This window comes from Phyllobates terribilis, unplaced genomic scaffold, assembly GCF_046119375.1.
Source record: "Phyllobates terribilis strain yellow unplaced genomic scaffold, ASM4611937v1 Scaffold_2__4_contigs__length_985480577, whole genome shotgun sequence".
Classification (NCBI taxonomy): Eukaryota; Metazoa; Chordata; class Amphibia; order Anura; family Dendrobatidae; genus Phyllobates; species Phyllobates terribilis.
The window spans coordinates 475,525,106-475,547,020 of record NW_027362762.1 but is presented as its reverse complement, the minus strand read 5'-3'; the positions used below and the strand labels follow the sequence as shown (position 1 = coordinate 475,547,020).

General features: G+C 40.0%; 1 protein-coding gene across 2 annotated transcripts in view; it reads left to right on the top strand.

Annotated features, from left to right (window-relative positions):
* MTFR1L (mitochondrial fission regulator 1 like) overlaps window positions 1-21,573 on the top strand; it is a 57,082-nt gene extending 35,509 nt beyond the window's left edge. The window contains exons 2-6 of one of the 2 annotated variants that reach the window (XM_073665760.1): window positions 7,085-7,189; window positions 11,774-11,880; window positions 12,681-12,889; window positions 17,079-17,379; window positions 17,487-21,573. In XM_073665760.1, coding sequence (XP_073521861.1) covers window positions 7,085-7,189; window positions 11,774-11,880; window positions 12,681-12,889; window positions 17,079-17,379; window positions 17,487-17,598 — 834 coding nt within the window. In that variant the 3' untranslated portion in view covers window positions 17,599-21,573. The remainder of the gene's footprint in view (window positions 1-7,084; window positions 7,190-11,773; window positions 11,881-12,680; window positions 12,890-17,078; window positions 17,380-17,486) is intronic. The other variant, XM_073665759.1, reaches the window with a different exon arrangement.
* The last annotated feature ends 342 nt before the right edge of the window (window positions 21,574-21,915 follow it).

The window sequence follows — 21,915 nt, the reverse complement described above, 5'->3', positions numbered from 1 at the left end:
GTTAAAAGATGACCAGCAATTTCTCATTTTTACAACAAAATTTACAAAACCAATTTTTTAGGAACCACATCACATTTGAAGTCACTTTGAGTGGTCTTTATGACAGAAAATACCCAAAAGTGACACCATTCTAAAAAGTGCACCCCTCAAGGTGCTCAAAACCACATTCAAGAAGTTTATTAACCCTTCAGGTGTTTCACAGGAATTTTTGGAATGTGGAAGAAAAAAATTAACATTTTAACTTTTTTCACAAAACTGTTATTTTAGACCCATTTTTTTATTTTCGCAGGGGTAACAGGAAAACAATGGACCCCAAAATTTGTTGTGCAATTTCCCCTGAGCACGCAGATACCCCATACGTGGGGAAAAAAATACTGTTTGGGCGCTCGGAGAAGGAGCGCCATTTGACTTTTTGAATATAAAATTTGCTTGAATAATTAGCGGACGCCATGTTGCATTTGGGGAGCCCCTGATGTGCCTAAACAGTGGAAACAACCCACAATAGACACCATTTTGGAAACTAGACCCCTCAGGGAACTTATCTAGATGAGTGGTGAGCACCTTGAACCCCCAGGTGCTTCACAGAAGTTTAGAACATTGAGCCGTAAAAATAAAATTTTCACATTTTTGCAACAAAAATGTTTTTCAGCCTCCAATTTTGCATTTTCATGAGGGTAACAGGAGAAATTGCACTATGCAGTTTGTTGTGCAATTCCTCCTGAGCACGTCGATACCCCATATGTGGGGGAAAACCACTGCTTGGGCCCGTCGGGTTCGGAAGGGAAGGAGCGCCATTTGACTTTTTGAATGTAAAATTTACTTGAACACTTAGCGGATGTGCCCCTGATGTGCCTAAACAGTGGAAACCCCCCCCCCCCACAAGTGACACCATTTTGGAAACTAGACCCCTCAGGGAACTTATCTAGATGTGTGGTGAGCACCTTGAACCCCCAAGTTCTTTGCAGAAGTTTATAACATGGAGCCGTGAAAATAAAAAAATCAAACTTTTTCCACAAAAATAATGTTTTAGCCCCAATTTTTTTATTTTCACAAGGGTAAGAGGAGAAAATGGACCCCAAAAACTGTTGTGTAATTTCTCCTGAGTACGCCAATACCCCATATGTGGGGAAAATACAGTGTTTTGGCGCACGGCAGAGTTCAGAAGGGAAGGAGCACTGTGTGACTTTTTGAAATCAAAATTGGCTGGAATTGAGAGCTGACGCCATATCGCGTTTGGAGAGCCCCTGATGTGCCTAAACAGTGGAACCCCCCACAAGTGACCCTATTTTGGAAACTACACCCCTCAAGGATTTTATCAAGGGGTATAGTGAACATTTTGAACCCAGAGGTACGACACAGAATTTGATAACATTAGGTCATCATATTGAATAAGTTGTCACTAGTCTTGAGCGCAAGTGCTCGCTACTTGAGTTTGCATCAGGTACATGGGTATGCACCATGTATCACGGGTGCTCGAGTGACATGCTTGAGTCCCCGCTCGCATGTTTCATGGTTATTAGACACCCAAAAAAAAAACATGCGGGGATCGCTCGTGCATAGCAGGCAATCCCCGCGAAGTTTTTTTGCCCACGAAGCATATGGAGCAGAGACTCGAGCATGTCACTTGAGCACCCGCGATACTCAGTGCATTCCTGAGCACCCGATGCAAACTCAAGTAGCGAGCACTTGCGCTCCACACTGGTCGCCATATCGTTTTTTTGTTTTTTTTTACTTTTGAAAAAATCCCAACCCTAGCACAACCCTAACCCTAGAGTTTATTTTTACGCCGTTCCTTGTGCGGTATAAGTGATTAGACGACTTTATTCTTCGGGTCGGTGCGATTACAGAGATACCAGAATCATATCGGGTTTTTATGATTGACAGCTGTCACACACTAAAAGACGCATTTTTTTGCAAAATCTAGTTTTTGCATCGCCATATTTTAAGAGCTATAATTTTTCCATATTTTGGCCGACAGAGTCGTGTGACGGCTTGTTTTTTGCGGGATGAGTTGACGTTTTTATTGGTACCATTCCCAGGCATGTGACATTTTTGATCGCTTTCTGTTTCGATTTTTGGGAGGCAGAATAAACAAAAACCAGCAATTCTAGAATTTTTTTTATGGATTTTTTTTTTTTATGCTGTTCCGCGTGTGGTAAAATTGATAAGGCAGCTTTATTCTTCTGGTCATTACGTTTACAGCGGTACCACATTTATATAGTTTTTCTTTGTTTTGGTGCTTTTACACAATAAAAGCTATTTTATAGAAAAAAATATTTTTATGAATCGCTTTATTCTGAGAACTATAACTTTTTTATTTTTCTGATGATGGAGTTGTATGGCGGCTTGCTTTTTGCGGGACAAGATGACTTTTTCAGCGGTACCATTTTTATTTATATTCGTCTTTTTGATCGCGTGTTATTTCATTTTTTGTTTGTCGGTATGATGATAAAGCATTGTTTTTTGCTTCTTTTTTTTTTTTTACCGTGTTAACTAGTGGGACAGTTTTATAGATCAGGCCGTTCCGGACGCAGCGATACCAGATATGTGTACTTTTATTGTGTTTTTTTTTTTTTTCATAATATTTATTGATGGGTACATTTATATTTTTATTTTTGGTGGATTATTTATTTTATTTATTTATTTATTTTTTCATTTTTTTAACACTTTTTGGATTTTTATTCTGTATCCCACTCTTGGACTTTCACTTTTTTTTATTCTGATCGCCTGTATAGCACAGGAATGCAGCACCATCCCTGTGCTATATAGGCTGTCAGTGCTGCACAGGGAGAAGATAGTTTGGTCATTCACTGCGCATGACCAAAGAATCTTCCTGCAGTCTGGTGACCCGGATGTTGTCATGACATCGGGTCGTCATGGCAACATCCAGGAAGCCACATCAGACAGCACTGGAGGCCGGAAGAGGAGGCGAGTATTCCGATCACCTCCCCTTGCCACCGCAATGCTGCGATCGACTTCGATCGCAGCATTGACGGGGTTAATGTGCCGGGAGAGGTGCAGGACCGCTCCCTGCACATAGTACCCGGTATCAGCTGATAGTACTGGGTGTCAGCTGTGACTATCAGCTGACACCCGGCGGCGATCGCCCTGCACCGCTTGTGTGCGGCGCGATTGGACCAATGACATACTATTAGGTCATGTGGCAATCGGCCCAGGTCACCAAAACGTACTATTAGGCCATAACGTCAGAAAGGGGTAAATCTAGAGACACCAAACTTACTTATTTATTATGACCAGTTATATAGCACCATCATCACTGTCCCCATTGAGGCTCACAATCTAGATTCCCTATCAGTATGTCTGGAGTTTGGGAGGAAACTCATGAAAACACGGGAAGAACATACAAACTCCTTACAGATGTTGTCCTTTGTGGGAATTTAACCCAGGACCCCAGCTCTCCAGTGCTAACCACTGAGCCACCTTTGTGGAACACTTTGATAAATTTCGTACAAATAATGGCAAAGCAGCCACAAGTAAAAGTTCTTTTGCCGAATCTCCCACAAAATGTTGAATTTTTTCCACCACTATGCAATGTGCAAACATTATAATGCCGTAAAAGGCTCAGTTTTGTATCTGGTGTCCTCAGGTGTGATGGCTGTCCTCTGTGTGTTCCTCTGTCTGACGAGCCATAAATATACATGCACACGCCCTAATCTAGCAGGTATTTAGGTTGGGTGCATAGGCGTAATTGTTTGCCTGTTACACTTTTTGGCCACATTCAGTGAGTCTGCACAGAGACAGACTTAGCAGGTAAGAACTCACTTTAAGGCCACATTCACACGTTCAGTATTTGTAAGCCAAAATCAGGAGTGGAACAATCAAAGGAAAAGTATACTAGAAACACGTCACCACTTCTGTATTTTTCACCCACTCCTGGTTTTGGCTTAGAAATACTGATGTAAAATACTGAACATGTGAACATGGCCTTAAGGTATTGCCTGATCTTGCCTCTGTGGTATGGTGGCAGTGTGACCAAAACTCCTGCCACCTGCAGTGAGTGAATGGCCACACAATCAAGTGCGGCAGTAGGCCATCATAGTTGGCGAAGTTTCACCCATTGCTTAACTCGAGCAGCAAGTGCCATGTTATGACATTCCTTGCTTGGCTCAGAAGTAGGACCCCATCTTTCTTATCTATCTCCTGTCCTGAGGAGAAGGAATATTCCAGATAAATCAAGCTGTCACCTAACAGTAGGATGGGTGATACTGAAGGGTATGATAACTTTTATGGGGCGCTCATGGGGTGCAGTCTATCCTAGTCCATCTGACAAACGATAGGGCTGTTCAGGCTGTAGTCGCTTATGTTATGAAGTGGAGGTAGGAGGAACAGCACTTCAGTCCTAGGCTGCATTTCCTCCCAAAACCGGACAGATGAGTACTTATGCATCTAGGACGTAGTAATCCTCTTTCTCTAGGTCAGTGCTACCAAGTCCTAAACTAGCTCTGGCACAATAGAAACAAGGACTGTACATTGTGAACTTCATGATGCATCACCCACCACGGGGCTGGTTATGAAATGGCCCTAGGTAGTCTCATGATAACTCCACTTAAGAGATGGTCAATAAAAGAACCAAGGCTGGTGACCTGTGTAAGAGGGCATTAAATGGATTTGCCAATGAAAACCAAAAATCATCTCCTATCCACACAATAGGTGATAACTTAGTGATTCTTAGGGCTGGACCTACCACTGGGACCCACACTGACCAGCAGAACGGGGAACTTTTATCCTTGTTAGCACTGTAGACGACCGTATTTTCGATCGAAGCGTGATCCGACTAAACATCGGATTGCAGTCAGACCAGTGTTATTCTACAGGGATGTGCACATGGCTGACTTTCTTTTTTTTTTCAGTCTGTCCAAGGAAGAAGCCCCAGCATGCACAATTTTCATCCGATATTTGACTATCCAATTTTCACAGACTGACAGGAGAAACTTTTTTTCCCCATCTTCTCCTCACCTGGAAAAATCTTATCACACTCCAATGTGAGTATGACTAGCATAATCGGGCTGATTTTCTCAGATGAGAGAAAATGTGATCCCAGCCTTAGGGTTAATTATGTGCACATGGGGTCTTTAAGACAGTGGAGGAACCGCCGAGTTCTTCAAGCTGAAAATACTTCAGGAAAATGCCGGTTGTCGTTTTCCTGAAGCTTCTTTTCTATTGTTTTTGCGGCAGCTCTTTACTATACTTTCAAGAGTATATATAGCTGGTGTCTTCAAAACAAAGCCTCCTGAAGAACGAACGTGTTTCTTTTAACATCTTCTAGATTTCCGAAGCCTGAATCGTATAGAAGATGTGACACAAGATGGAATAGGTTTTTCACATGGACCGTGTGTTCGTGTGAAAAAGCCACTGACATACCCTTTTTTTTTTTTCCCCGCGGCACGGAAGAATGCGTGCCGCACACTGATGACACACGGATGACATCCGTGTGACACGTACTGAAATGAAAAGCTCTGGAAGCTGGTAAAAGCAGTACAGTTAGCGCTTTTCCGAGGTGAGGATGCTGACTACAGCTCTCATCATCATCACCTGGTCTCCCTGTGATCACCAAGACCAGGCGGTGCTGATGACAGTTGTAGTCTGCTCCATTCCCTGGCGGCGGGTGCTAACTACAACTGTTGTCATCCTCGCCTGGTCTAACTCTGCGAGCGGTGACTTCAGTAAGGTTACCGCAGGTCAAAGCTGGTTGGCTCACACAGAGGTTACCGTGAGAACCGCCGGCTGTGACCTGCGGTAACCTTAATGACGTCGCTGCAGCTGGGTTCTCACACTACTCTCATTGTGTTTCGGCTGCTTTAGTGAGCGGTCACGTTACTGATGTCACCGCTCACCACAGCATCCGGATGCAGCAGAGTCCGGGATCGTCGTAGGACCGTATGGATTTACGGCAGACCCCTGTAGATTACTTTTTTATTTTTATGGTTTTAAATGGGTAAATGAGGGTAATTGTCGGGGAGTGATTTTTACAATTAAAGGACTTTTCTCTGTGTTTGTTTTATTACTTTTGACTACAGGGTTAGTAATAGGGGCATCTTGTAGACTCCCCTCCATTACTAACCCCTGGGCTTGATGTCAGCGGACATTACCCAGCTGACAATAACCCCAAAACAATTACCCTGATTGCCAACGCACCAGGGCAGTCGGGAAGAGCCGAGGCTAAGTGCCAGAATTGGTGCATCTAGTGGATGCACCATTTCTGGTTCCACTGAGGGCTGGTGTTATTAGTCTAGGAGGTGGCCAATATCCATGGACCCATCCCAGCCTATTAATATCAGCCTGCAGCTGTCTATTTAGCCTTTGGTTAAAATAAGGGGGATCTCACATCATATAAAATATATATATATATTTTTTTGTTCCCGCTGTTTTAATAACCAGTAAAGGCTACGCAGACGGCTGAGAAGATGCATGGATATTTGCACCTTCCCAGGATAATAACACAAGCTTACAGCTGTCTGCTTTCCCTCAGCTGCTTATTAAAAATAAGGGGGACTCCATGCCATTCTTTTTAAATTTAATTAGATAAATACAAGTCCAGAAAAAGTACACGCAAAGCACTGATTATATATCTCACTGACATATTTCTATCTATCTTTGCACATTTAACACCTAAACATTTGTCATTTGTATTCTTCATTTTATTCCAGTACTTGCTTCACGGACTGTCATGCTGACACACGTCTGAAATCTGCCTAAGAAAACACTGTGTACACATGTATCATTAGAATGGAGCAGCAGTGTGCATGCTCAAGCTGCGTTCCATTTATTGCCTATGGGGTTGCCAGATTATTCCAACAGCCATATAGAGAATGAATGTAGTCATGGTCGGACATCTGACCTACTTGTCAATTGAGTAATGGGGATAAAAGTTCCCCTTTTCTGACAATCTGTACGGGCCCATTGGTCAGACACATACCAATCAATAAGTTATCACCTGTCATGTGGGTATGTAGTAACTTTTCACTGGAGAACTCCTTTAATATTTGGGAGGAATTAATATACTTTGGTAATGTTTTGATCTTGATCACCTTGTTGCTTTCAGATGTTTTTATCTTTATTTCAGACTATCCCTGTGTGGGAGAACAAGCCATGTGGTTCGTCTCGTAGCCTTGTAAGGAAAATCGGGTCTCACCTGCCTCTAAAGCCATGTACAAGAGCGCACTTTGAGGTATTACTGGACTGTGTCTGTCTTTTTGTCATTCAATATATCATCCGTTTTTCATGTACATAAGAAAAAAAACAGAAGGAAAACGTACCAGAGTTAGGACATGTCTGTTTTTTTTTAACCACTTCGCGCCAGAGCCTGTTTTTGCCTTCGTGACCAGGCCAATTTTTTCAATTCTGACCACTGTCACTTTATGAAGTAATTACTCTGGAACGCTTCAACGTATTCCCCTGATTCTGAGACTGTTTTTTCATGACATATTGTACTTCATGATAGTGGTAAAATTTCTTCCATATAACTTGCGTTTATTTGTGAAAAAATCGGAAATTTGGTGAAAATTTAGAAAATTTTGCAATTTTCAAACTTTGAATTTTCATGCCCTTAAATCAGAGAGATATGTCACACAAAATAGTTAATAAATAACATTTCCCACATGTCTACTTTACATCAGCACAATTTTGGAACCAAAATTTTTTTTTGTTAGGGAGCTATAAGGGTTAAAAGTTGACCAGCGATTTCTCATTTTTCCAACAAAATTTACAAAAACATTTTTTTAGGGACCACATCATATTTGAAGTCACTTTGAGGGGTCTTTATGACAGAAAATACCCAAAAGTGACACCATTCTAAAAACTGCACCCCTCAAGGTGCTCAAAACCACATTCAAGAACTTTATTAACCCTTCAGGTGCTTCACAGGAATTTTTGGAATGTGGAAAAAAAAAATTAACATTTAACTTTTTTCACAAAAATGTTACTTTAGACCCAATTTTTTTTATTTTCACAGGGGTAACAGGAAAAAATGGACCCCAAATTTTTTTGTGCAATTTCTCTTGAGCGTGCTACCCCATATGTGAGGGAAAACCACTGTTTGGGCGCACTGCAGGGTTCGGAAGGGAAGGAGCGCCATTAGACTTTTTGAATGTAAAATTTGTCTGAATAATTAGCAGACGCCATGTTGCGTTTGGAGAGCTCCTGATGTGCCTAAACAGTGGAAACCCCCCACAAGTGACACCATTTTGGAAACTAGACCCCTTAGGGAACTTATCTAGATGTGTGGTGAGCACCTTGAACCCCAAGGTGCTTCACAGAAGTTTATAATATTGAGCTGTAAAAATAAAATTTTCACATTTTTCCCACAAAATCGTTTTTCATCCCTTAATTTTGCATTATCATAAGGGTAATAGGATAAATTGCACCATGAAATTTGTTGTGCAATTTCTCCTGAACACGCTGATACCCCATATGTGGAGGCAAATTACTGTTTGGGCGCATGGCAGGGTTTGAAAGGGAAGGAGCGCCATTTGACTTTTTGAATGTAAAATTTGTCTGAATAATTAGCAGACGCCATGTTGCGTTTGGAGAGCTCCTGATGTGCCTAAACAGTGGAAACCCCCCACAAGTGCCACCATTTTGGAAACTAGACCCCTTAGGGAACTTATCTAGATGTGTGGTGAGCACCTCGCACCCCCAGCTGCTTCACAGAAGTTTATAATATTGAGCCGTGAAAATAAAATTTTCACATTTTTCCCATAAAAAATGTTTTTCATCCCCTAATTTTGCATTATCATAAGGATAACCGGAGAAATTGCACCATGAAATTTGTTGTACAATTTCTCCTGAGTACGCCGATACCCCATATGTGGGGGAAAACCACTGCTTTGGTGTACGGCAGGGTTCGGAAGAGAAAGGAGCGCTATGTTGGCTGGGATAGGCAGCAGACACCATGTCACATTTGAAGAGTCGCTGACATGCCAAAACAGCAGAAACCTCCACAAATGACCCCATTTTGTAAACTACACCTCTCAAGGAATTCATGTAGGGAAGTAGTGAGTATTTTTTAAATTTATACCATTGGGCAGTGAAAAAATCATAATTATATTTTTACCACAAAAAAATGTTTTACCCTCAGATTTTACATTTTCACACAGGGCAATGGGTAAAAATGGTGCCGAAATGTGTCACACAATTTCTTCTAAAAGTGTCAATACCCCATATGTGGCTGCATCGTACCGCTTAGCCATACGGTGAGATCTGGGGGGGACGGAGTGCTATTTGACAATTGGAGAACAAATTATTGTAGAATAGGCATTTGGATTTGGGAGCACAAAATTTTCTGAATTTCTTTTGGGGGGCAAGGGTCATTTTGCTTTTCCAGAGCCTTTCTGCTACCAGTAACTTGGAAGTCCCTTATATTTTTAACAGATGACGGACCTGAGTTGGGACTAGCTTTTTTTGAGGACTGAGTTGAAGCTTTTATTGGGAACATTTTACGTAACATTTATCCGGCGCTCTAGGCTGAGCACTTACATCGGGGTTTCCATCTAAATTTCCAAGTGATGTAATTCAGATGAAACCCCTGCAGGATCCATTCACTGTAATGAGGCAGCAGAGTTACTCTGGACACCGTCTGGCCTCTGTGTAGCGGTGTCCTTTTTTTCAGAAGTGCACAAAACTGTGGCCAACCGCACTTTTATGCACGCCTAAAACAAATGACACCGTGGGATCCCAGGCTAGACGGCGTCCACAGTGGCCTATATCTGTCTCATTACAGGGAATCTTCCGTCATGGGTTCCGGCTGAATCATGTATTTCAGAGATTTACACGGAAACTCTGGTGTAAGTGCTCAGCGCAGAGCACAGGATAAATGTGGGCAGAGCCTTACTGGGATCTTTGGGAGACATAATAAACAAATCAGTAGCAGGTGAAGAATTGGTTTTATTTATTTTTTACGCCGTTCCTAGTGTGATATAACTGATTAGATTACTTTATTCTTCGGGTCGGTGTGATTACAGAGATACCAGATTGATATCGGGTTTTTATGACTGACAGCTGTTACACACTAAAAGACGCTTTTTTTGCAAAATCTAGTTTTTGCATCACCATATTTTGAGAGCTATAATTTTTCCATATTTCGGCCGACAGAGTCATGTGACGGCTTGTTTTTTGCGGGACGAGTTGACATTTTTATTGGTACCATTTTTGGGGACGTGACATTTTTTGATCGCTTTCTATTCCGTTTTTTGGGAGGTAAAATTAACAAAAACAAACAATTCAGGAATTGTTTTTTGAGGTTTTTTTTATGCCGTTCTGCGTGTGGTAAAAGTGATCAGGCAGCGTTATTCTTCGGGTCAGTACGTTTACAGCGATACTACACTTACTGTATTTTTTTTGTTTTGGCGCTTTTACACAATAAAACTACTTTATAGAAAAAAATATTTTTTTTGCATTGCTTTATTCTGAGCGCTATAACTTTTTTATTTTTCGGCTGATGGAGCTGTATGGCGGCTTTTTTTTTGCGTAACAAGATGACGTTTTCAGTGGTACCATTTTTATTTCTATTTTGTTTTTTGATCGCATTTTTTTCCACTTTTTGTTTGGCAATATGATGAAAAAGCATATTTTTTTGCTCCGTTTTTTATTTATTTTTATTATGGTGTGCACAGAAGGAGTTAATTAGTGTGACAGTTTTATAGCTCGGATTGTTTCGGACGCGGCGATACCAAATATGTGTACTTTTTTTGGTTTTGTAAAAATATACGGATTTATTGGTTTAATATTTTATTTATTTATTTTTATTTATTTTGTGATTTTTTTATTAATAGTTTAAAAACTTTTTTTTTTACTTTTTTTCACATTTTTTCTTAGTCCCTGTATGGGACATTAATTTTTATTTTTCTGATCTCATGTAATGTAATAGACATATATTACATTACATGAGATCTTCCCTGACTGTTTCAGTCAGAGTCTCCTGTCTGGCTACAGCTGCAGCTGAGCCAGACAGGACACCATATATGGCAGAGCTGGAGGCGGTCATGTGACCTCCAGCTGCCATAGCAACCCCAGGTCCTGGAAGGACTCGGAGGTCTTCGGAGAGGTAAGTTGGCGACCCCCTCTCCTCCTGCTGTCTCCTATATGCCGCGATCACTATAGATCACAGCATATAGAAGACAGCTAAGGGTTAACATCACTGGGACCTGATCTAATCAGGTCCCGATGATGTTCCCTGTCAGAGCTAACGCTCTGCACCGGAATCGCAGCGCTTGCAGGACCCTGGGGGTCCTGAGCGCTGCGAGACCACCCACCGTTTTTAAACGGCGCTGCACAGAGCCCGGCAAGCGCCGACGTTTATCTACAGTGGGCGGTCGGGAACCGGTTAAATGCAGTCCATTTGTTCTAAAAAAAAAAATTGGACTTGTGACTTGTCCCAGAAAGTGTAATGTACCCATTTGCTGTCTGTGGAAAAAATGACAGGACATTGATGACAAACAGTAGCATCTGAATAAGACCTTAAAGGATTTCTGTGATTTTTCCATGGTAGATGATGGGATCACAAACAGCTATATACTTCTAAGTTGTAAAAAGTAGCCCAAGTTCACTATACACTTTCTAACAGGTGGATAGGTATTGGGCTACAGGAAATGGCCTCCAGAACTACTGTACCCAATCTTTGCCTGCACCACATTCCGCGTTCATTTTCTGCCACTTAAAACCAAAATGTCTTATTCATTAATACGCGGTCTTCTCTAGTGTTTTCATAGCAAAAGCATTATTTCTTTTTGGTAACGTCAATGTTTTTCTCTTACAGGCTCTCCCTGGTTCTGACGTGTATTTCACTGACGCTCCAATGGTACCTACCCTAGCTGACATTAAGTGGATAGCTGCAGATGATGATGAAACATATGCAAGAGTTAGGTATTTATTAGCTTTCCATGGCTCGGTTTTATTGAACGTCAGCATTATTTTTCTTTAAAGGGAGCCTGTCCCTAGTTTATGTACTCTGGTCATGGCAACCCATCAATGTCAGGAAATTGCGTCTGTTTGGCCTGTTCCGAGCGCTTGAATGTCCAGTAGCTGTACATTTATGGCCCTGTGTATGAAGTGCTATAAAATAGGACTTCTGCTATGGGGCCCCATGATCTCTATGTAAGTCCCTGCACACATTCATTGATGGACTACTTCCCAGGCTTATCACACTGATCCTGCAGACAGTCCTATTTTGTATTTTTCAGCAATTTTTTTTTGTAATTGTGTACATTAGATTCCATTAATGCATTAGTTACCTTCCCGTTTGCTAGTAATATTCTCATATTGCTTTTAACTTCCCTCCTTCCACGCTTCATGTTTACTGCCGTATCTATTGCTTACATTTAGTTGAGGGTGTATTATAATAAATGATGTATGATCCAATAATAAATTGATTGTCTAGAGCAGGGTTCCCCAACTCCAGTCCTCAAGGCCCACCACCAGGTCATGTTTTCAGGATTTCCTTAGTATTACCCAGGTGATAATTGCATCACCTGCACAGGCAATAATTCCATCACCTGTGCAATACTAAGGAAATCCTGAAAACATGACCTGTTGGTGGGCCTTGAGGACTGGAGTTGGGGAACCCTGGTCTAGAGCTCCGGCAGTGAGACAGCTTTGGCCGGTTTCTGGAATCTGAGGTATTCTTCAGTTATATGTTACATATTTTGTTATGGCTTCTCTCTTAGGAGCGACACAAGACCTCTGAAGCATAAGTGGAGGCCGAGTCCTCTATTAGTGATGCAAAGAAATTCATCTGTCCCCAACCTAAAGATAAAAGAAGAAAAAATGTTTTGTTTAAAGAAACCAGGCATGTCCTTAAACAGGTCCACAGACTTACAAGATGAACTAAGTCTCCTCAGAAGCCAGATTGCTAGAATAGTTGCTACAGACACAGGTACGCTGCAACTATCAATAGATTTGTCTTTTGTGCTTAAATAATCCTTTCCCTAAAGGGGATGATGCAAGTTATCAGCTGTCCACAGGAGAATGGGAGACTCCAAAGCCCCATTCTCGGGCTCTGTGGGCATCCCAACAGGGTGACTACCCCAACTATCAGCACGTTATCCTATGAATAGGAAATAATTTGTAGGAGCCCCTTTACAGAAGCAGTCCTCCCATCAAAGTGTTTATCCTCTTAATATATTGCAATCCTCATATTATATGGTACTGTGGACTTATAATTGCTCATTTTGCCTTTCTACCCAGCTTTTTTTAATGGCTAAAACCAAGGTGACAGGTTCCCTTTTAAGATGAGAATTTTATTTTCAAAATTAGTAAAGCATAGCAAACTATAGAAACTGGGCATCTCCGTAATCGTATCAACCGGCGGAATAGAAGTTAACATGTAAATTACACTGCATGGTGTATAGTAAATGCCATAAGAAAACAATTTCAGATTTATTGCTTTTGGTTCAATGATATAAAAAGTTGCATGCATCTGAAAATGGTACCAATGAAAACTACAGCTTGTCCAACAACAAAAACTACTCGGTTGACAGAAAAGTGTAAAACTTACAGCTTTTGGAACATGGCAACACAAAAAAACAATAATTTTTTTTTAAACAGTATAATTATTGTAAAAAAACAAAACAAATTAAGCATAAATAAAACTGCATAAATTTGGTATCGCCCTAATCATACTGAACCACAGAATAAAATTAACACTTCGTTTTCTTTACATTTTACGCTATTTACCATGTTGCGCAAATAATGGCAGATTTGCTGGGTTTATTTTTGTTTCCCTTCCTCATAAACGGTTAATAAATATGTTAGCTTATACAACTGAAAATGGTGGCACTGACAAATACAACAAATCCTGCAAAACATAAGCCCTCATACAGCTACTTTGACAAAAAAAAAAAAAATTTGTTCTAGCTCCTTGAATACTGCAAAATAATTAAAGCGGGGTATTTCTCAAGTTATTAAATTTGTTTAGCTAGTTAGTATAAGCAAGTCAATTGCAAACTTGCTTATTTTATCTCCTGTCATTCTCCTGTAATGAGAATTTTTATCTTTCATAGTTTAGTTTTCATGGATCTCGGCTGCCAGTGCCTGCCTAGGTAGTTACATTCCAGGAGAGGGGTTAACTCTTAACATTCCTGCCAACTCTCTACAGCCCATTGATTTCTATACAAGAGTTATCTGCTCACTTCTCCACCTCCCTCTCAGCCCCTAAAAAGCATCTGTTATCAATCTTGCAAAATCAGCAGTCTGCAGGTCTCCAAATCACAGATTACACTTTCCAGAGCTGTGTACCTGTTCAAATGCCCTGTTATCTGTATGTGTAAATATAGTTATAACAGTGCATACTCCAGAACAAACCACTGACAGCTGAATGTGTAACAGCAGGAGGGCGCTTTATTGTTCTGTTAATATTACAGTTCCGCTATCACCAGATCTGTCACTCAAGGAGGAGCCCATCCCGCCAGAAACCAGGAAGTAAAGAGACTGCTTGGCTCTGAGTTGCTCAAAAGACAACCTGAGGGTACCCCTTTAAAGCCCAAATAGGCCTGGCCCTAAAGAAGTTAACATCAGAATCTTACACTGTCTAAACCTTCAAAAGGAATTTGAAATCTCACCTGATAAGAATAGCTGACACTCTACAATAACCATAACCCAACAGTTTTAACTCTTGCCAGTTGTCTCCTTCCCTATTTTCTTGTCGATTTTTCCTCTGTATGCACTCCCAACTGTCACCCAGTGAGCTCTCCTGTATTGTATTAACCCCTTTTCGCCATGGCCATTTTATGGTTTTTCATTTTTGCCTCCCCTTCTTCCAAGAGCCATAACTTTTTTTATTTTTCAAACAATATGGCCATGTGAGGGCTATTTTTTTGCGGACGAATTGTACTTTTGATTGGCACCATTGATTTTTATCATATAATCTACTGGAAAATGGGGGAGGCGGGGGATTCCTACTGCAGTAAAATTACGAAAAAAGTGCAATTCTACAATTTTTTTTTTTTTTATTTATTTACCATGTTTACTCTATAGTAAAACTGACCTGGCAATATGATTCCCCAGGTTAGTATGAGTGCGCAGATACCAAACATATATAGTTTATTTTTTATTTAAGTGGTGAAAACAAAATTCCGAAATTTGGATGAAAAAAAAAAAGTTTTAGTGTTTTGTCGCCATTTTCTGAGACCGTTTTCACTTTTCCTGTTCTGGGGTTGTGTGATGGCTTATTTTTTGGCCCCTGAGCTTACGTTTTTATTGATACCATTTTGGGATTTATATATTTTGATCTCCATTTATTGTAATGTTGCGGCGGCCAAAAAAAAAACACGTAATTTTGGTATTTCAATTTTTTTTTCTTCTTGTTGCACTGTTTACCAGTCTGATAAATTTTATTTTCGATTTTGATCGGACATTTGAGTGCAGCAATTCCAAATATTTGCGAAATAAATGTACTGTGTGTGTGTGTGTGTGTGTGTGTGTATATATGTATGTGTAATATATATATATATTTATATTATAATTGTCAGTGGGGCAAAAGGGGGTGATTTGAACGTTTGTGTTTTTTTTTTTTTTTCTTCTTTACTTTAACCCCTTAACGACCTTTGACGTATCCATCTTTCCAGGTCGCCTGGTACTTACCGATCTTGGACGTATGGATACGTCATGGCAATCGCCGCCAGTTGTCAGCTGATGCTGACACCCGACACTCAGTGCCAGGAGTGGTGCCGCACCGCTCCTGGCACTTTAACCTCCTAAATGCTGCAATCTAAATTGATCACAGCATTTAGAGAGCAGGCAGAGGGAGGAAGCCCACTCTACCCTTGGATCGGTGCCCGCGGGGGCCCGATTGTTGCTATGAGAGCTAGCAAAGTTGGTAGATCATGCTCAGTGCATGAGCTAGCAAGTTTGCCTCAGTGCAGCACTTACAGTTTGTACAGCATTCCTTTGCTATACAAGCGACCAGCCTGCAGAAAGTGAATGTCCCATAGTGGGACAATGTAAAAAAAAAAAAGTGAAAAACAAATTGTGTATATATGTATATAAAAATGGTACCGCTGAAAAACGTCATCTTGTCCTGCAAAAAAACAAGCCGCCATACAGCTCCATCAGCGGAAAAATAAAGTTATAGCTCAGAATAAAGCAATGCAAAAATAATAATTTTTTTTTCTTCTATAAAATCGTAATCGTACTGACACTAAGAATAAAGCTGCCTTATCAATGTTACCACACGCGGAACGACACCAAAAAAAAACAATTCCCGAATTGCTGGTTTTTGTTCATTCTGCCTCTCAAAAATTGGAATAGAAAGCGATCAAAAAATGTCATGTGCCCGAAAATGGTACCAATAAAAGCGTCAACTTGTCCCACAAAAAACAAGCAGTCACATGACTCGGTCAGCAGAAATATGGAAAAATTATAGCTCTCAAAATATGGCAATAAGCCTAAAAGATGCTTTTTTTTTTGCAATCTGCCCACGATGCTGAATTGATGTGGATTTTTCCTGAGCGTTTCTGTGTTTCCCTGGCAGAAAAAATGCATGCTGATTTTACATACGTTTTTGCATGCATTTTCGCATGCGTTTTTTCAAGCGATTTTGAGCATCACTTGGAAAAGTGCTTGACAAGTTGGTCATACAATATAAATCCATGCAACCGGCCCTGCTATGTATAGTGTAAATCATGGTCTCACATGAATGCCAGCCACGAGACTGTGTTCACAGGAGTATCAAAATGACAGGCGTGGGGGGTCCCACGACAGGGGCACTGATGGGCGGCCGGGATGATGCGCTTCTGGCCAGTGGTACATTAAGTGCTTGAGAATAATACAAGTTTTCTTTGTTTTTTTTAAGATGTAATGTAGATTTTAATATATGTGCATTTGAATTTTGTAACTACACATACAGTGCCAAAGGAATACATGGCAAGTTGGTAAAGTGTAATTTATGCTGTAGGGTTATTGATCACTGCTAGCGTTTCATACATGGCTATTGCACTGTGCAGGCTCAATCAGTACATAGCGAGTCATACTGTAGTGATTATAATTTTCCACACTGTGATGCACTACAGTACTATAGCAGCTTGCTATTGGGACCTAACATTTTATTCATACCCTTATTGTTTCAGCTTCTCCAGGTTCAACAGATTCTTTAACAGCAAACGTGGACACAAATACTTCCTTTGCAGACTTCGGTCCTTCTTTCCAGTCAACGTCATTTGTAATCAGTGACATTACAGAAGAGGATGAGTTGGATGTGTCTGAATACTCGACTGCTTCTATAATGGAATCTTCCTTCAGCCACCAGAAACAGCTGGAGGCCAGCATGTCTGATGATGAAGATTCACTTTGCCTCTCAAAGTCTAACAGTTTTGCAGATATGATGGGCATATTGAAGGATATCCACAAGATGAAAGTGAACAGAGATTGGTAATATAAATGTGCTGCAGTATTCCTCCTCATCGTCTCTCAGTATAGTAATGCCACTTTTACAGTTTTTTGTGTGTAATTTGATCTGGGTTTTTTTTTCTTCCTAGGTCTAATCGAAACCAGGGTTTACATAAAGAAGATGATCCTATAAATCTTATTTCAGAGGTCCTGAGACAAAAGTTTGCACTAGGTGATCAAGACGATAAAAAGAACATTTAACCAAGTCCATTAAATTATTTTCATGTAGTAGAATTCTGTAAAGGTCACTTATATTGTTATAAAAAGAACATGCGCGTTCACACTTTTTTTGAGGTTTTACTTTTTAAAACGCCTCGAGGAAATCCCTTCCCATTGAATGCCAGTCACCTATAAAATAGTGTTTGGCAGCGCAATGTGAGCGATTTATAGAACTCAACCAATAGGTGGTAAATGACACAGGTATGAGGATACAATAAACTACTGCATATATACAGCCTCACAATCTGTAGACTTAAGTTAATTGCCACTTCTCATGTTATGCATTGCATGTTATAGTACTTATACATGTTTTACACCATCTAATATCTTCTCTCTGCTAGTATTTGTTTCCTTCAAGAGTCAGTCTGCCATAGTTCACCACTTAGGTAAAAGGGCTTGATCGCCAAATGGAGAGTTCTACTAACATGGTGAAGGCATGTTCACAAATCTGCATGGAAACGGAATTTTAAATCCACAGCAAGTGTACTTTTCCTGCAGATTACCCATGGATTTCACCTTTTAGGACGCATAGGGTGAATTGTGAAACAAAACCACAACAATCGAAATTTTGCTGTAGTTCTATGGCAGTATCCGCAACAGAATTTTTCCATTATGTGTGGACGTAAGCGCCTTAATATCGTTCTATAGAATGCATAGATAAATGCTCCTTGTTACACTAGAACTGAATCCTACTCACCATTTACCGATATGACGTAATGGTATGTTCTACGTCGGGTCCCGATGTATGGAGCAGGCTTAGTAGCAGTTACATAGCCGGCATGTGCCTGTAACAGCAGTGACCGGAGCTTGCTCAGATCGCTGCTGTTTAACAATTGAAATGCTGTTGTCCATCACTGACAGCGGTATTTAAATGATGCAAGTGCCAGTGCACCATCTGCCTCCTGAAACAATATCTCAGGATGCTGATTGGTTGTCGTGGCAGACAGGGGCCTGCTGAAGGCCCTTGTCGCCACCATTTTAGTCCTCGTGTGAAGCGCGTCCATAGGCTGTGCTTTATAGATCATCAGCTCTATATACTGAAATAGTGTTGTATTGCAATGTATAGAACAAGCTAGCAGATGTTTGCAAGTTGAAATCCCCAAAGAAAAATATTGAAGCACCCCCCTTTTCTTCACCATTATAAATGAAAAAACATTTTGTATCCGCGTCCGTAAAAAGTTTGATCGAGCAAAATATAAAATAAATGACCATATAGTAAATTCTGTAAAAGGAAAAACAAATAACCATAAACCTCCAGAATTGTGGTTCAACATAGCTTTTATAGGGAGATATCAAAATGATCTACCCCAAAGTTATATCAATAAAAACAGCTTGCCTTGCAAGAAAGAAGACCTCGCAGCACAACTCAATCAACAAGAAAATCAAACAGTTACAGGTCTCAGATAATGGTACATTGACACAAACCATTTTTTTCCCCACCAAATAAATAATAAAGGGAAAAAGTATACATGTTTGGTATTTCTGTAATCGAACTGACCTGGAGGATCATGTAGTCAAGTCATTTTTACCGCTCAACGAACACTGTAGAAACAAAACCCAAAAAAAACCATGACAAAATTTGCTTTGCTTTCACCATTTATTTGCACTTGGAATTGTTTTTTTTCCCGGTTTTCAGTGAATGATGGCACTCAAAACTTGTCGTGAAAAAATACTAGCCCTTCTACTGCCATGTTAAAGGGTAAAATTAAAGATATGGCTCTATGAAGAAGCGGAGGAAAAAAATGGGAGCGCAAAAAAGAAATTTGGAAATGGTGGGAAAGGGGTTAACTTGTTTAATTTGTCTCCAGGTATTTCTCACCTTTTGGGATTTCATCTTTCTACAGATATTTGCTGCCTTGTATAGGAAATAAAATAATAGAAAATGGGATCAAAATTACTCCATCAAAGAAAGACCTAGCATATGCTATACATAGTCACAATTAATTGTTATGTTAGATTCTATAATAGTTCAGGGCGGCACAGGTCACTGCGGAATTTCACGGATTCATAAACTTGCCATGTTATTACATATAGTAATCTGCTGCTCTAGTTATAAACTGATCCATTTCTGCCATTGAATAGTTGTCAGGACTTGTGAGGGAGGAAGCTGTTACATGATCCCATAAAACAGTGTGTGCAGGAACTCTGCTGTTGTTCATGAGTGGAGCGCCCCCTGCAGTGTTGTAGTAACATGTTACATATTTTTTTGTGCATTTTGAGCGTATTTGTTATTTTAATGACCTAGGTATGTAATCAAGAGACACTGTCTTTTTTCTTCTAAGTTGTATACTGTTTTTGGTTTACATAAACGATGGTTCGGTTGATCGTTTGTCCAGCCGCCATCTTCCCCCATAAACTGAAGTGCTCACTTGGCCGAGAGCTTATGTGATCTCTTAACGACGCTGCCAAACAGTCCGAAATGGAAAAAGCCCAATCTTGATCATCTGTTGAGGGAGAGTCTGGAGGCCGCCATACACATTAGACTATTGTCAGCTTTGTCTGACCTTAATCTAATGTGTATGAGGGCCTTAAAGGTTCTATGCTCACGTAGTTTGTCTGCCCAATAACTACAGGCCTGGCATGTGCTGTGTGCACAGATATTCTCTCCTAGAAGCACCACTTTTAGAGGAAGATGCCTCGATATACAGCATCCGATGAAGCCTGCCCTGATTTATTATTTTTCTCATATTCCATTCAAAAACATCCATATGAAATCTGAGTCATATGGAAGTACATTCCCTATTTTTAATAGGAGTAAATTGTGACAGTCTATAATACAGTTTTCTTCATAATATACATGATGGTGGCACAACCCCTTTAACAAAATCCTACATCCAGCAATCTTTGCCTGTATGTTGCAGAAATGGTTGTATTGGGGTCATTCAGATGGATAATGTGTCTGATTAAAATTGGAGAGCACAGTGACCAGTGTTATTAAATAAGGCTGTTCAGATGAGTTATATCACATGGTCCATGTAAGAAAATCGCAACATGCACTAATTTCTTCCATATTTTGAATGAGACTTGCTCATATAAGTCTATGGTTGTGCATAAAAAGATCCGATCCCATACGGATCACCTGTATAGCATTACATTTTTACAGATAAATTCCCATTAACATCGGAAACTGAAATTGGTCATTTGTTTTAAATGTTGATGTATAAAAACAGATGAAAGTCGTCCATCTTTTCACATGCTCGTCTGAACTTGGCCTATGTTTGATGGATTTTTACTTAAGAGGTAAGGATAATTGAAGCTCGGTGTCGCACCTGTCTATTGTATTTGGTATGGTAACTTATCCCATTCACTTGAATGGAACGGAGCTGCAAAACCAAACACAGCCCATGGAGAAGAGGGGCCTCGGCTTCTGAAAGCACCTTTTTCTGGTCTAACACTATATTCAGTATAGAGTACAAAATTGTGCTATTTGCCATCATTTAAGAGATTTTTTTTACTAACCATTGAAATAACTTTTTTTTTTTTTTTTTTTTACATTTAACACATCAAATTGACCTGTAATAATAAATTTTAAAGAAATTTATTGTGATTCGAAGATTAACATGCAAAATCCTGAGCCAGGCAGGTGCGCCATACCCAGGAGTACATGCTGATTGCTCTGTGGTTTCTGTAAGTGTTACATTTTACATTTGCACCACATTTGTCTCAGCTGTTTAAAGAAATTGTAGTTTTTCATTCAGGTTGTTCGTGTTTCTGTTTTGAGTATGGATTTTTTTTTTCCTTTTCATTACTTGCACCTCTATTAAATAGGGATTTTAAAAAAATGTGCGTATTCTCAGAAAATGCCTTATGCCATTAATGAGTATCCTTTTATCTTATCGGGTGTGTCTTTTAATACATGCAATGATGGGAGTAGCATGGATTGCAAACAAGAAAACTGCTACTTTTCCCATCCAGCATGGCTTTTATGAAGGCTGCTTGTTTGCTACCATTACTGGACTATGTACTGTATAGCATAAAGGTATACTTTGAAATAAACAACTTTTAAAATCTAACAGCCTTTGAGTGACGTCACTTAATATTCTTGGGAAAGCTATTTGCCTATATTCATATGATTCGATCATGCTACATCTATTTTATTTATTTTTTTTGTCATAATTTTTCATATTGGTGGTAAAATTCCACAAACTTTACCCATTAGACAAAAGCTTTTCAATTTTATTTTCTGTTATGGGTGGGGGGGAGGGAGCTGTCAAATTACATTATTATCGTAAATACAGCCGTAATAGTTATTACATTGGCTTTCATTTATGCTTCCGATTGCATGCAGAGGGTTTTATT